The 13825-nt window shown below is 39.9% G+C and overlaps 1 protein-coding gene across 1 annotated transcript in view; it reads left to right on the top strand.

The window, feature by feature from the left end:
• EXTL3 (exostosin like glycosyltransferase 3) overlaps positions 1–13825 on the top strand; it is a 45257-nt gene that overhangs the window by 17961 nt on the left and 13471 nt on the right. The window contains exon 3 of the mRNA XM_021698937.2: positions 10396–10540. Coding sequence (XP_021554612.1) covers positions 10396–10540 — 145 coding nt within the window. The remainder of the gene's footprint in view (positions 1–10395; positions 10541–13825) is intronic.

Here is a 13825-nt window from a genome sequence, read left to right on the forward strand (position 1 = left end):
TGTAAATGTACTTTAATATACTCTAATATCTTAAATATTTACTGATCTTTATTCAAAACTGTTTTGCCTAAGTTTCGAAGATCATAAAATCAGCTTTCACTTAAAAATTAACAGTAATGGGGCTCATGGGTGGCTAAGTTAGTTAAGCGTCCAACTCTTGATTTCAGCTTAGGTCATGATCCCAGGGTGATGGGATAGAGCCCTGCATCAGGCTCTGTGCTCAGCTGGGAGTCTGCTTGTCCCTCTCCCTCTGCTCCTCCCCCTCTCCTTCCCCCCTCCACTTGCACGAACTCTCCCTCTCTCTCTCTCAAATAAATAAATCTTTTAAAAAAAAATTAACTCGGGCTCCCTGCTCAGTGGGGAGTCTGCTTCTCCCTCTGCCCCTCACTCCCTGCTCAGTGGAGAATCTGCTTCTCCTTCTGCCCCTCACCCAGCTTGTGCTCGTTCTCTCTCTCTCTCTCAACTAAATAAATAAAATCTTAAAAAAAAATGAACAGTAACATCTTTTGCTTCATTCAGGTAACTCATTAAAAATTGTTTTGATCTTGCATACTTAAAAATATGTCTTTATTTAAAATATGTAGTATTTGAACTGTTAACAGTTTTTTGTTTTTATTGAACTGACTGTACTAATATGGAAATGATGTGTGGTAAATGATGTGCCGAAGTTCATACCACAAAAAGGTTGAATTGATGCACTTATTTCCAAGATGATAGTATTTAAGTTTGAAATGTAAATAGAAGAATATTACTCATGATTCAAATTCTTCAGTGGAATTCTATCTTGATTTCATTATTTCTAAAATTTTCCTTAGTTTTTTGAAGTTTCATTTATCTAGCGAATTTTTTATTTTGAAGTTTGAGCTATAAAATTACCTTTGAAACTTTTTTCCTGTTATAGTGTGTTGGGGGGCCCCTGGTTGGTGCAGTTGGCTGAGCATCGGACTCTTGATTTCTCCTCAGGTCATGATCTCAGGGTTGTGGGATTGAGCCCTAGGTTAGTTCTGAGCCAGGAGTCTGCTGGAGTTTCTCTCTCCCTGTCCCTCAGCCCCTCCCTGTGCTCTCTCTCTAAAGTGAATAAATAAATCTTTAAAAAAAATACAGTGTGTTGGTAATTAAAATATTAACACATTTAAAGAACAATTCATTAAAGGTAAAGTATACCAAATGTTAAAAACATTTAGTGCAGTGCAAGTTTGAGTATAATATTAAGGAACTGATTATGGGCAACATTTTTATATAAATTGGTAGCATTATTTATATTTGATATTTTATTTATTTATTTTAAAGATTTATTTATTTTAGAGCCCAGGCACAGGAGCAGGGGAGGGACAGAGGGAGAGGAAGAGAAGCAGACTCCTGCTGAGGGTGGAGCTGGATTCACCTAGATCTCACAACCCTGAGATCATGACCTGAGCCAAAATCAAGAGTCATACCCTTAACCAGCTGAGCCACTAAGGTGTCCCTATATTCAGTCTTTTAAAGTGCCTAACTTTCAAATATCCACTGAGACCATACTATCTAAAACTACTGATGTGCTATCCCAGGAATTTAGTTAAGCCTTTATCTGAGTTTATCTTATACCATTGCTTCCATATGGACTTTTTTCCTTATTATTTAATAAATAATTAACACCCAGTTGACTGTATCATGATTTGACAGCCCTTAACAAATTAGATATGTTATCTTTTGATATCATGTTTGTAGCCAGTGAGATTCTGCCTTATTAAGAATTTATTACATTATATTTATTTAAATCAACCAAATCAGATGATTGAAATATTCAGTTTCCTATTCTGCTTTATGGGTAGTACTAGTAGGAGCAATAGGCATTTGAAAAGATCAGTATTTTTAGGAATATTGATAATAACATTTGGATGTCCCAGTGGTATTTATTAGTAGTTCTTACATTCAAATATATCATGAAAACATCTTACAGCTTTTTAGGTTAGTAATTTGGAGCCATTTTTAGGAAATAAATTAGGACTGAGGTGTAGGACTTGGGTAGGAGATGGCAGAAGGCTCATCTAGAAGACTGTTATATTGTGATAGAAGTTGCGGTTTCTCATCTATTGGACTAGATTAATTGCTTTCAAACTTAATAGGAGAGGAACTCTTTTTGAATGAGATCTTTTGTCTTTTAGGAGTTGAAGTTCCATGTAAATGATGAGAGAGTTTCTCAAGCAGTTTAAATCTTGTTTGGGGGTTAGGCGGAGTGGGGATGTAGTGGTTCATTGTTTATAGGACTCCTGAAGCCCTTCTACACAGCTATAGGGTTCTGTAGCGCGTAAGTACTTTCAGCTTTCTGATTTTAGCCTGTGAAATTGGGGGACTGATTTTATTTGTTCTACATTATCTATAAGTTTGGAGATGATATAAAAGTTTATCCTAGAAATATACTGAATTTTCAGTTTATTATTATTTTTTTATTATGTTATGTTAATCACCATACATTACATCATTAGTTTTTGATGTAGTGTTCCATGATTCATTGTGTATAACACCCAGTGCTCCATGCAGAACGTGCCCTCTTTAATACCCATCACCAGGTTAACCCATCCCCCCACCCCCCTCCCCTCTAGAACCCTCAGTTTGTTTCTCAGAGTCCATAGTCTCTCGTGGTTTATCTCCCCCTCCGATTTCCCCCCCTTCATTTTTCCCTTCCTGCTATCTTTTTTATTTTTTTTAACATATAATGTATTATTTGTTTCAGAGGTACAGGTCTGTGATTCAACAGTCTTACACAATTCACAGCACTCACCACTGCACATACCCTCCCCAATGTCTATCACCCAGCCACCCCATCCCTCCCACCCCTCCCACCCCCACCACTCCAGCAACCCTCAGTTTGTTTCCTGAGATTAAGAATTCGTCATATCAGTGAGGTCATATGATACATGTGTTTCTCTGATTGACTTATTTTGCTCAGCATAATACCCTCCAGTTCCATCCACGTCATTGCAAATGGCAAGATTTCATTCCTTTTGATGGCTGCATAATATTCCATTGTATATATATACCACATCTTCTTTATCCATTCATCTGTTGATGGACATCTAGGCTCTTTCCATAGTTTGGCTATTGTGGACATTGCTGCTATAAACATCGGGGTGCATGTACCCCTTTGGATCCCTACATTTGTATCTTTGGGGTAAATACCCAGTAGTGCAATTGCTGGGTCATAGGGTAGCTCTATTTTCAACTTTTTTTTTTTTTTAAAGATTTTATTTATTTATTTGAGAGAGAGAGAATGAGAGACAGAGAGCACGAGAGGGAGGAGGGTCAGAGGGAGAAGCAGACTCCCTGCTGAACAGGGAGCCCGATGCGGGACTTGATCCTGGGACTCCAGGATCATGACCTGAACCGAAGGCAGTCGCTTAACCAACTGAGCCACCCAGGCGCCCTATTTTAAACTTTTTGAGGAACCTCCATACTGTTTTCCAGAGTGGCTGCACCAGTTTGCATTCCCACCAACAGTGTAGGAGGGTTCCCCTTTCTCCGCATCCCGCCAACATCTGTCGTTTCCTGACTTGTTAATTTTAGCCATTCTGACTGGTGTGAGGTGGTATCTCACTGAGGTTTTGATTTGGATTTCCCTAATGCCGAGCGGTGTTGAGCACTTTTTCATGTGTCTGTTGGCCATTTGGATGTCTTCTTTGGAAAAATGTCTGTTCATGTCTTCTGCCCATTTCTTGACTAGATCATTTGTTCTTTGGGTGTTGAGTTTAATAAGTTCTTAATAGATTTTGGATACTAGCCTTTTATCTGATATGTCATTTGCAAATATCTTCTCCCATTCTGTCGGTTGTCTTTGGTTTTGTTGACTGTTTCTTTGGCTGTGCAGAAGCTTTTTATCTTGATGAAGTCCCAATAGTTCATTTTTGCCCTTGCTTCCCTATCCTTTGGCGATGTTTCTAGGAAGAAGTTGCTGCGGCTGAGGTCAAAGAGGTTGCTGCCTGTGTTCTCCTTTAGGATTTTGATGGACTCCTGTCTCACATTTAGGTCTTTCAACCATTTGGAGTCTATTTTTGTGTATGGTGTAAGGAAATGGTCCAGTTTCATTCTTCTGCATGTGGCTGTCCAATTTTCCCAACACCATTTGTTGAAGAGACTATCTTTTTTCCATTGGACATTCTTTCCTGCTTTGTCGAAGATTAGTTGACCATAGAGTTGAGGGTCCATTTCTGGGCTCTCTATTCTGTTCCACTGATCTATGTGTCTGTTTTTGTGCCAGTACCATACTGTCTTGATGATGACAGCTTTGTAATAAAGCTTGAAGTCCGGAATTGTGATGCCACCAGCTTTGCTTTTCTTTTTCAACATTCCTTTGGCTATTCGAGGTCTTTTCTGGTTCCATACAAATTTTAGGATTATTTGTTCCATTTCTTTGAAAAAAGTTGATGGTATTTTGATAGGGATTGCATTAAATGTGTAGATTGCTCTAGGCAGCATTGACATCTTCACAATATTTGTTCTTCCAATCCATGAGCATGGAACGTTTTTCCATTTCTTTGTGTCTTCCTCAATTTCTTTCATGAGTATTTTATAGTTTTCTGAGTACAGATTCTTTGCCTCTTTGGTTAGATTTATTCCTAGGTATCTTACGGTTTTGAGTGCAGTTGTAAATGGGATCAACTCCTTCATTTCTCTTTCTTCTGTCTTGTTGTTAGTGTATAGGAATGCCACTGATTTCTGTGCATTGATTTTATATCCTGCCACTTTACTGAATTCCTGTATGAGTTCTAGCAGTTTTGGGGTGGAGTCTTTGGGGTTTTCCACATAAAGTATCATATCATCTGCAAAGAGTGAGAGTTTGACTTTTTCTTTGCCGACTTGGATGCCTTTGATTTCTTTTTGTTGTCTGATTGCTGTGGCGAGGACTTCTAATGCTATGTTGAATAGCAGTGGTGATAGTGGAAATCCCTGCCGTGTTCCTGACCTTAGGGGGAAAGCTCTGTTTTTCCCCATTGAGAATGATATTCGCTGTGGGTTTTTCATGGATGGCTTTTATGATATTGAGGTATGTACCCTCTATGCCTATACTCTGAAGAGTTTTGATCAAGAAAGGATGCTGTACTTTGTCAGAGGCTTTTTCTGCATGTATTGAGAGGATCATATGGTCCTTGTTCTTTCTTTTATTAATGTGTCCCATTGATTGATTTGCGGATGTTGAACCAACCTTGCAGCTCAGGCATAAATCCCACTTGGTTGTGTGAATAATCCTTTCAATGTACTGTTGGATCCTATTGGCTAGTATTTTGGTGAGAATTTTTGCATCCATGTTCATCAGGGATATTGGTCTGTAATTCTCCTTTTTGATGGGGTCTTTGTCTGGTTTTGGGATCAAGGTAATAGTGGCCTCCTAAAACGAGTTTGGAAGTTTTCCTTCCCTTTCTGTTTTTTGGAACAGTTTCAGAAGAATACATATTAATTCTTCTTTAAATGTTTGATAGAATTCCCCTGGGAAGCCATCTGGCCCTGGGCTTTGTTTGTTAGGAGATTTTTGATGACTGCTTCAATTTCCTTAGTGGTTATAGGTCTGTTCAGGTTTTCTATTTCTTCCTGGTTCAGTTTTGGTAGTTGATACATCTCTAGGAATGCATCCATTTCTTCCAGATTATCTAATTTGCTGGCATATAGTTGCTCATAATATGTTCTTATAATTGTATTTCTTTGGTGTTGGTTGTGGTCTCTCCTCTTTCATTCATGATTTTATTTATTTGGGTCCTTTCTCTTTTCTTTTTGATAAGTTTGGCCAGGGGTTTATCAATCTTGTTAATTCTTTCAAAGAACCAGCTCCTAGTTTCGTTGATCTGTTCTACTGTTCTTTTGGTTTCTATTTCATTGATTTCTGTTCTGATCTTTATTATTTGTCTTCTCCTGCTGGGTTTAGGCTTTATTTGCTGTTCTTTCTTCAGCTCCTTTAGGGGTAGTGTTTGGTTGTGTATTTGAGACCTTTCTTGTTTCTTGAGAAAGGCTTGTATTGCTATATACTTTCCTCTTAGGACTGCCTTTGCTGCATCCTAAAGACTTTGAACAGTTGTGTTTTCATTTTCATTTGTTTCCATGATTTTTTTAAATTCTTCTTTGATTTCCTGGTTGACCCATTCATTCTTTAGTAGGATGCTCTTTAGCCTCCATGTATTTGAGTTCTTTTCGACTTTCCTCTTGTGATTGAGTTCTAGTTTCAGAGCATTGTGGTCTGAAAATAGGCAGGGAATGATCCCAATCTTTTGGTAACGATTGAGACCTGATTTGTGACCTAGGATGTGATCTATTCTGGAGAATGTTCCATGGGCGCTAGAGAAGAATGTGTATCTTGTTACTTTGGGATGGAATGTTCTGAATATGTCTGTGAAGTCCATTTGGTCCAGTGTGTCATTTAAAGTCTTTATTTCCTTGTTGATCTTTTGCTTAGATGATCTGTCCATTTCAGTGAGGGGGTTGTTAAAGTCCCCCACTATTATTGTATTGTTGTCGATGTGTTTCTTTGCTTTTGTTATTAATTGCCTTATAAAATTGGCTGCTCCCACGTTAGGGGCATAGATATTTACAATTGTTAGATCTTCTTGTTGGATAGACCCTTTAAGTAGGATATAGTGTCCTTCCTCATCTCATATTACAGTCTTTGGTTTAAAATCTAATTTGTCTGATATAAGGATTGCCACCCCAGCTTTCTTTTGGTGTCCATTAGCATGGTAAATGGTTTTCCATCCCTTCACTTTCAATCTGGGGGTGTCTTTGTGTCTAAGATGAGTCTCTTGCAGACAGCATATCGATGGGTCTTGTTTTTTTATCCAATCTGATACCCTCTGTGTTTTGATTGGGGCATTTAGCCCATTTACGTTCAGGGTAACTATTGAAAGATATGAATTTAGTGCCATTGTATTGCCTGTAAGGTGACTGTTACTGTATATTGTCTGTGTTTCTTTGTGGTCTGTGTTACTTTTAGGCTCTCTGCTTAGAGGACCCCTTTCAATATTTCTTGTAGGGCTGGTTTTGTGTTTGCAAATTCCTTTAGTTTTCGTTTGTCCTGGAAGCTTTTTATCTCTCATTCTATTTTCAGTGACAGCCTAGCTGGATATAGTATTCTTGGCTGTGTATTTTTCTCATTTAGTGCTCTGAATATATCATGCCAGTCCTTTCTGGCCTGCCAGGTCTCTGTGGATAGGTCTGTTGCCAATCTAATGTTTCTACCATTGTAGGTTACATATCTCTTGTCCCGAGCTGCTTTCAGGATTTTCTCTTTGTCTCTGAGACTTGTAAGTTTTATTATTAGATGTCGGGGTGTTGACCTATTTTTATTGATTTTGAGAGGGGTTCTCTGTGCCTCCTGGATTTTGATGCCTGTTTCCTTCCCCAAATTAGGGAAGTTCTCTGCTATAATTTGCTCCAATATACCTTCTGCCCCTCTCTCTCTTTCTTCTTCTTCTGGGATCCCAATTATTCTAATATTGTTTTGTCTTGTGGTATCACTTATCTCTCGAAATCTGCCCTCATGATCCAGTAGTTGTTTATCTCTCTTTTTCTCAGCTTCTTTATTCTCCACCTTTTGGTCTTCTATATCACTGATTCTCTCTTCTGCCTCATTTATCCTAGCAGTTAGAGCCTCCATTTTTGATTGCACCTCATTAATAGCCTTTTTGATTTCGACTTGGTTAGATTTTAGTTCTTTTATTTCTCCAGAAAGGGTTTCTCTAATGGCACTTTTTTCAATCCCAGCTAGTATCTTTAAAATCATCATTCTGGACTCTAGTTCTGACATCTTACTAATATCCGTATTGATTAGGTCCCTGGCAGTTGGTACTGCCTCTTGTTCTTTTTTTTGAGGTGATTTTTTCTGTCTTGTCATTTTGTCCAGAGGAGAATAGATGAATGAGAGAACAAAATGCTAACAGGGTAACAACGACCCCAGAAAAATATACACTAAACAAATCCGAAGAGACCTGAAACCGGGGGAAAAGAAAGGGAAAGAAAGAAAAAAGAAAAAAAGATAAACAAGCAAACAACAAAAAAACAGAATATGATCAAATATGATCAGGCTGGTGCATAGATCAGTGCCACACACTAGATTTTGGGCATATTTTGGTGTGTTAGAAGAAAGTGCCTCCCAAAATTTTAAAGAAAAAAAACTTATATATGTAGAAAAATAAGGGTAAATACGATGAAGGGATGGAATATGATTGTAAAGATGAAAATTATAAAAGATTTTATAAAAGGAATTGATAAGTTGGTTGAAAAAAGAAAGGATTTAAAAAAAAAAGGGCGGGGGAGAGAATGTGATCAGGCAGGAGACTAGAACAAAGCCATATACTAGAGATTAGGGTATATTTTGGTCTGTTAGAAGAAACCGTATCCCCAAATTTTAAAGAGAACAACTTACCAAAAATAAGGTAACTACTATGAAGGGATAGAATATGACTCTAAAAATGAAAAATAAAAAAGATTTTTTAAAAAAGGGATCAATAAGATGTTGGTTGAAAAAGGGAAAAAGAAAAATTCAAAAAAAAAAAAATTAACTTTGAAGGACTAAAGAATCATGGTAAAAAAGCCATGAATTCTCTGTGCAGTATTCCCCTAGCGTTGGAGTTCTGCCGTTCTCATTCATCGGTAAACTTGGTCTTGGCTGGCCGTTCTTGCTGATCTTCTGGGGGAGGGGCCTGTTGCCATGGTTCCCAAATATCTTTGCCAGAGGCATAATTGCCAGTCTGGTCTAAGTAATCTGCTCAGGTTTGCTCTCCATAGCTTTTGTTCCCTGCAAGCTTTCCGTACAGCTTTGGAGGACGAGATTGAAAATGGCAGCCTCCCAATCTCCGCCCTGGAGGAGCCGAGAACTCGGGGCCCCGCTCCTCAGTGCGCCCCCAGAGAAAAGCAGTCCATCACTCCCATCTCCCCGGTCTCTGGCCGCACTCTGTGCTAACCTGGCCTGTGACCGAGCGTTTCTATCCCTGGCACACGACCCCACGTGGAGTCTCCAAACTCAGCAGATGCCTGCGGTGCGCTCCCACGCCACTCCTCCCAGGGGAGGAAGGGGAATCTCCCTGGATCTGCCGCTTGTTGGGTACCTTCTGTAGGAGCAGTGGCCCGACTGTGCCGCGGGTCACGGTTTATGGCAACCCTGAGCTGCGAGCCTGCTCCTCGACTCGGTCTCCGCAGCCGGCTTCCCTGCTCCGATACCTGGGTGCTCTGCCACTCTCAGGCACCCCCAGTCTTTCTGTGACCCCAAGGGTCCTGAGACCACACTGTCCCAGCGAGGGTTCCACCCCCTGCTTAGCCACTGGAACGACGTCCCTCAGCGGAGCCAACTTCTAAAAGTTCCAATTTTGTGCTCCGCTGCTCTAGCACTTGCCAGTAGCAGCTGACGGAGGCCCCCCTCCCCTGCCGTCTATCCTCCCGAATATCGCCTTGGATTCACTTCTCAGCACGTCCTACCTTCCAGAAAGTGGTCGCTTTTCTGTTCAGAGAGTTGCTGCTATTCTTTTCTTCTATCTCCTGTTGAGTTCATAGGTGTTCAGAATGGCTTGATTCCTATCCAGCTGAATTCCTGGGACCAGATGAAATTTAGGTCTCCTACTCCTCTGCCATCTTGCCTCAGTTTATTATTTTTTAAAAATTTTATTTATTTGAGAGAGAGAGAGTGCACGCACTGGAGGCAGGGCAGGGGGAGAGACAAGCAGGCTCCCCTTTGAGCAGGGATCCCGATGCGGGACTCAATCCCAAGACCCTGAGATCATGACTGAGCCAAAGGCAGATGCTTAACCTACTGAGCCACCCAGGCACCCCTCAATTTATTATTTCTTGCATTTCTGAATCTTTCATTTGTATGGTCCTAAGATCACTTCTTTTGATGGTGTACGTACCCCGTTTTGGAAACTCTTAACTTCAGTTATTTCCTTCCCATGTTATTCCAGCTTGTTCTTTCTGTAAAAGCTGAAGAAGTGCTGGCGGCCAAAAGTTAGAAGAGCAATAAGCAGGTGCTTATTAAAGAAGCTACATATAGCACTGTTTGCTTGTTCTTATCCTGTTTAGCCTGTGACTAATTTTGTTATTTTAAAAATTTTTAAGAGGGGGTGCCTGGATGGTTTAGTCGTTAAGTGTCTGCCTTCGGCTCAGGTCACGAGCCCAGGGTCCTGGGATCGAGCCCTGCATTGGACTCCCTGCTCAGCGGGAAGCCTACTTCTCCCTCTCCCACTCACCCTGCTTATGTTCCCTCTCTCGCTGTGTCTCTCTCTCTGTCAAAGAAATAAATAAAATCTTTAAAAAAAATTTTTTTTTTGAGAGGAAAAATGATTAGCTCAAGGGCCAGAGCCTGCACGACAGAGAAATAATTTTAAGTGTTTCTGATAATCTTAGAGCTTTGTACTCAGGTGTGTGCATATACTTGTGTTTTCTGAGGGTGTGGAGAGAAGCACGGGATCGCATTGTGGGTTTCCCTGGCCGTTACCATGCATGGGACATCCCTCATCAGTCCTGGCTCTACAATTCCAACTACTCCTGTGAGCTGTCCATGGTGCTGACAGGTGCTGCCTTCTTTCACAAGGTAAGGAAAAGCTTGGTAAGATTAGTGTGAACTTGGTTAAGAGTTGAGCCTTTGTGTGGTAGTGAAATGCTGCTCTAAAGTTAGCCCTTCTAATGTTTCTTATATGTCCCTTGTATGCTAGACATGTAAGTTATTTCTGTTTTTAAAGACTGTATTCAAGAATAAACTCTGGGATAAAATGTCAGGGTGAGAAGGCTCCCTGCATAGTTGCATGTAGGCTATTAGGAAAATTAGTTTGTTCTTTCTGGGCATTGGCTTGCCTGTAAAATTGAGAGCTTTAGACTAAAATACTGTTGTTTTACCATTGTTGTCCCAGACATGGCCTGCCCAGCAGAAAGAAGGCTGGTTCTCTTTTGACTCAGGTTAACCCACTACTATCTCAAGCTCCACCATGAGCCTCTGTTGTGGTTATGCAAGTTTTGTTTATTCCTTAGAGCTTTCACCATGGCACTCATCCCAGGTCTTATTGGATATCTAAATTGCAAATCCCTCCAGTCATTACTTCTCTCCTGTATTGTTAATGCTAAGCTTTTTTTGCTCCTGACTCATCTTTCCTCTGTACGTTTTCTGTTCTGTAAAGTAGCCACTGGCCACACATGGCTATTGAATACTTGAAATGCGACTGGCCAATATTGAAATGAGCTGTAAGTGTAAAGTGCATACCAGATTTTGATATGTTAAAATGCAATTATTTTGGATACACTGGGTTAAATAAAATATATTCTAATTAATTTTACTGTTTCTCTTTTTCAAAATGTGGCTACTAGGGATATCTGGGTGGCTTAGTCAGTTAAGCTTCTGACTTCGGCTCAGGCTATGATCTCAGGGTTCTGGGATCGAGCCCTGTGTTGGGGCTCTGCACTCAGTGGGAGGTCTGCTTGTCCATCTCCCTCTGCCCCGCTCGTGCTCTCTGTCTCTCTCACAAATTAATTAAATCTTTTTTTAAAATGTGGCTACTAGAGAATTTAAAGTGACAGTTGTGACTCACATAATCTTAGATAGTGTTGCTCTATACCTTCCCTCCCAAGTACTTCTGGGCTCTGAAGAAGCCCTCTTCTGAGGTGGTCAAGTTGCCTGCACCCCAACCCCCCCGCCACTTCACAGAATGCCTCCTCTATCTCTTGACCTGATTAAAACCCGACTTTTCTCTGAGGACAGTGCTTCCCCTTTACCTTGTTCCTGTATTTCTTCCAGGGACAGTGATTGAGTCCACTCATTTCCCCAGATACGTACTTTGGAGCAGGGAAGGTTATAAAGAACCATTTTTATTGCTTACTGATGACACTTCCAGACAGTTCTCAGCTATCATATAAAATCTCATTTGAGGCTCACAGCATCTGTCTTGTTGCTTCCATCTAGCAACCTCCTAGCCATTTTTTCCTGGTCATCAAAGACCTTGGCACATGGCCCGTCCTCTTGATCTCCCCTCCATGCCCGCTCTCATTCTGGGCAACTTCATTGCTCACATGGAAGACCCATCCACCATACTGTTTGCCCCATAAATGTTGAAGTATCTCAGCCTTCTAACTTCTGTATCTAGTGCTCTTCTTACTTTGGTCTTCCCTAGATGTTCTCTCATAGCTCAAGGTCTTGGGGCTGAGCACCTATAGGCTGGTAATTTCTGTGTCTATATTCCTGTCTTGGCTGTTCCCTGATGCCTGTACTTATATACCTAATTGTTTTCATGAGCGCCCCCCCCCCCCCGCCCACCGTATGTCCCTCTGGTACCTCAAACTGACATCCCAACTTTCTCCAGGCTTTGTCCCTTACATATTTCAAATTTCAGATGGTGGCATCTTTCGACCCACCGCAAACAGAATTTTGAAAGTCATCTTACTAGGGATGTTTTGAATCAGGCTAAGAAATCATTACATTTTCAGCTTTTTTTTTTTTTTTCTTTTTACAACTTAATGTGTGACGCTGATATGCTTGTCCCATTCTTGAACCTCACCCTCATGCTTATTTTCCAAATGTGGGTGGGCTTTGGTTGGGATGGGGAAAGTATCTGGCTGAGAAACCATACCTAACTAGCAGTCCTTTATTTTCACACTGGTCATCCAAGAAAGAACCACCAATTTCAGCATTGTCTATTCATACCTTGAGAATTTACTTGTCTTCTGAAAAGTCTGCCTGTTCCCAAATTCTGAAGTTTAAAAGTTACAGTAGTGAGATCCTGTCATTTTCAAGTAATAAATAATTTACTTAGTAAACCTTGGAGTTTTTTTCTATTTGAAAATCTAGAACAAAGGTAGCAGCCCTCAAGCCTATGATTTACAGAAATGTTTATTTAGTCCCCCATTGCTCCCCACCCAACATGGAACCCAATGTGGGGCTCAATCTCATGACCCTGAGGTCACAGCCTGAGCCGAAACCAAGAGTCGGATGCTTAACCGACCACACCACCCAGGCGCCCCTTAACTTTTTGTTTTAATTCCAGTTAACATTCAGTGTTATATTAGATTCAGTATATTATTTTTTAAAATCCTGAATTGATACTGTGCTATGGCAAGTCAGAGCTCTATTTCTAAATTAAACATGTTTTTGATGCTCGGTTTTAGTCACTCTCCCTGTAAGAAATACCATATTGCTGTGCTTATTAAGTCATGATACTCATCCACTAAATTGTGTTCAAATTGGACTAGAATTTTCATCTTCTGTAATGCCATTTAATTTTTTTTTAGCAAACTAACGAGAAAGTGTTACTTTTTCTTAGAGTAGGTTCTAAATCCATTGAAACTTCATTTAAAATATTTTTAAACAGGTTACAAAGTTTTTATATGTTTTAAAATGTGCAGATATGGAAGTGTTTATTGATTTATGGCATCAGTCATAATCACAAAATGGTGGAAATACTTCTAAACGTTTGTTTTCATAATGCTTTCTCCATTTTTCTAAAAAGCAGTTCTTTCTTCTGGTTATGTCTCCTTTTCCTTGTTGAGGATATGGATTGTGTTCAGTAAATATATTCTCATTAGCATACTGATGACAGCCACTGGCCATTTAAAGGGTCAACAGATTTCAATCATCTGTCTTTTTATAAAAGAAAAATGTATAATTCATCTTTTAAGTTCACCATCCTTTAAGTACTTTGTCACAAGATAACCAGCAAACCACTGTGTGGTACAAAAAATTTTATGATCAGTATTTCATTACATAGATTCTAACTATTTAAGGTAATAAAATATATATAAATCAGTTTTATTAGGCACCTCACCTATTCATTCATCAGCAACATTGCAACACATCATAGTTGACATGTGCCTTGTTTATAGCATTTGTCCATTT

Source organism: Neomonachus schauinslandi, chromosome 2 (genome assembly GCF_002201575.2).
Source record: "Neomonachus schauinslandi chromosome 2, ASM220157v2, whole genome shotgun sequence".
Taxonomy (NCBI): domain Eukaryota; kingdom Metazoa; phylum Chordata; class Mammalia; order Carnivora; family Phocidae; genus Neomonachus; species Neomonachus schauinslandi.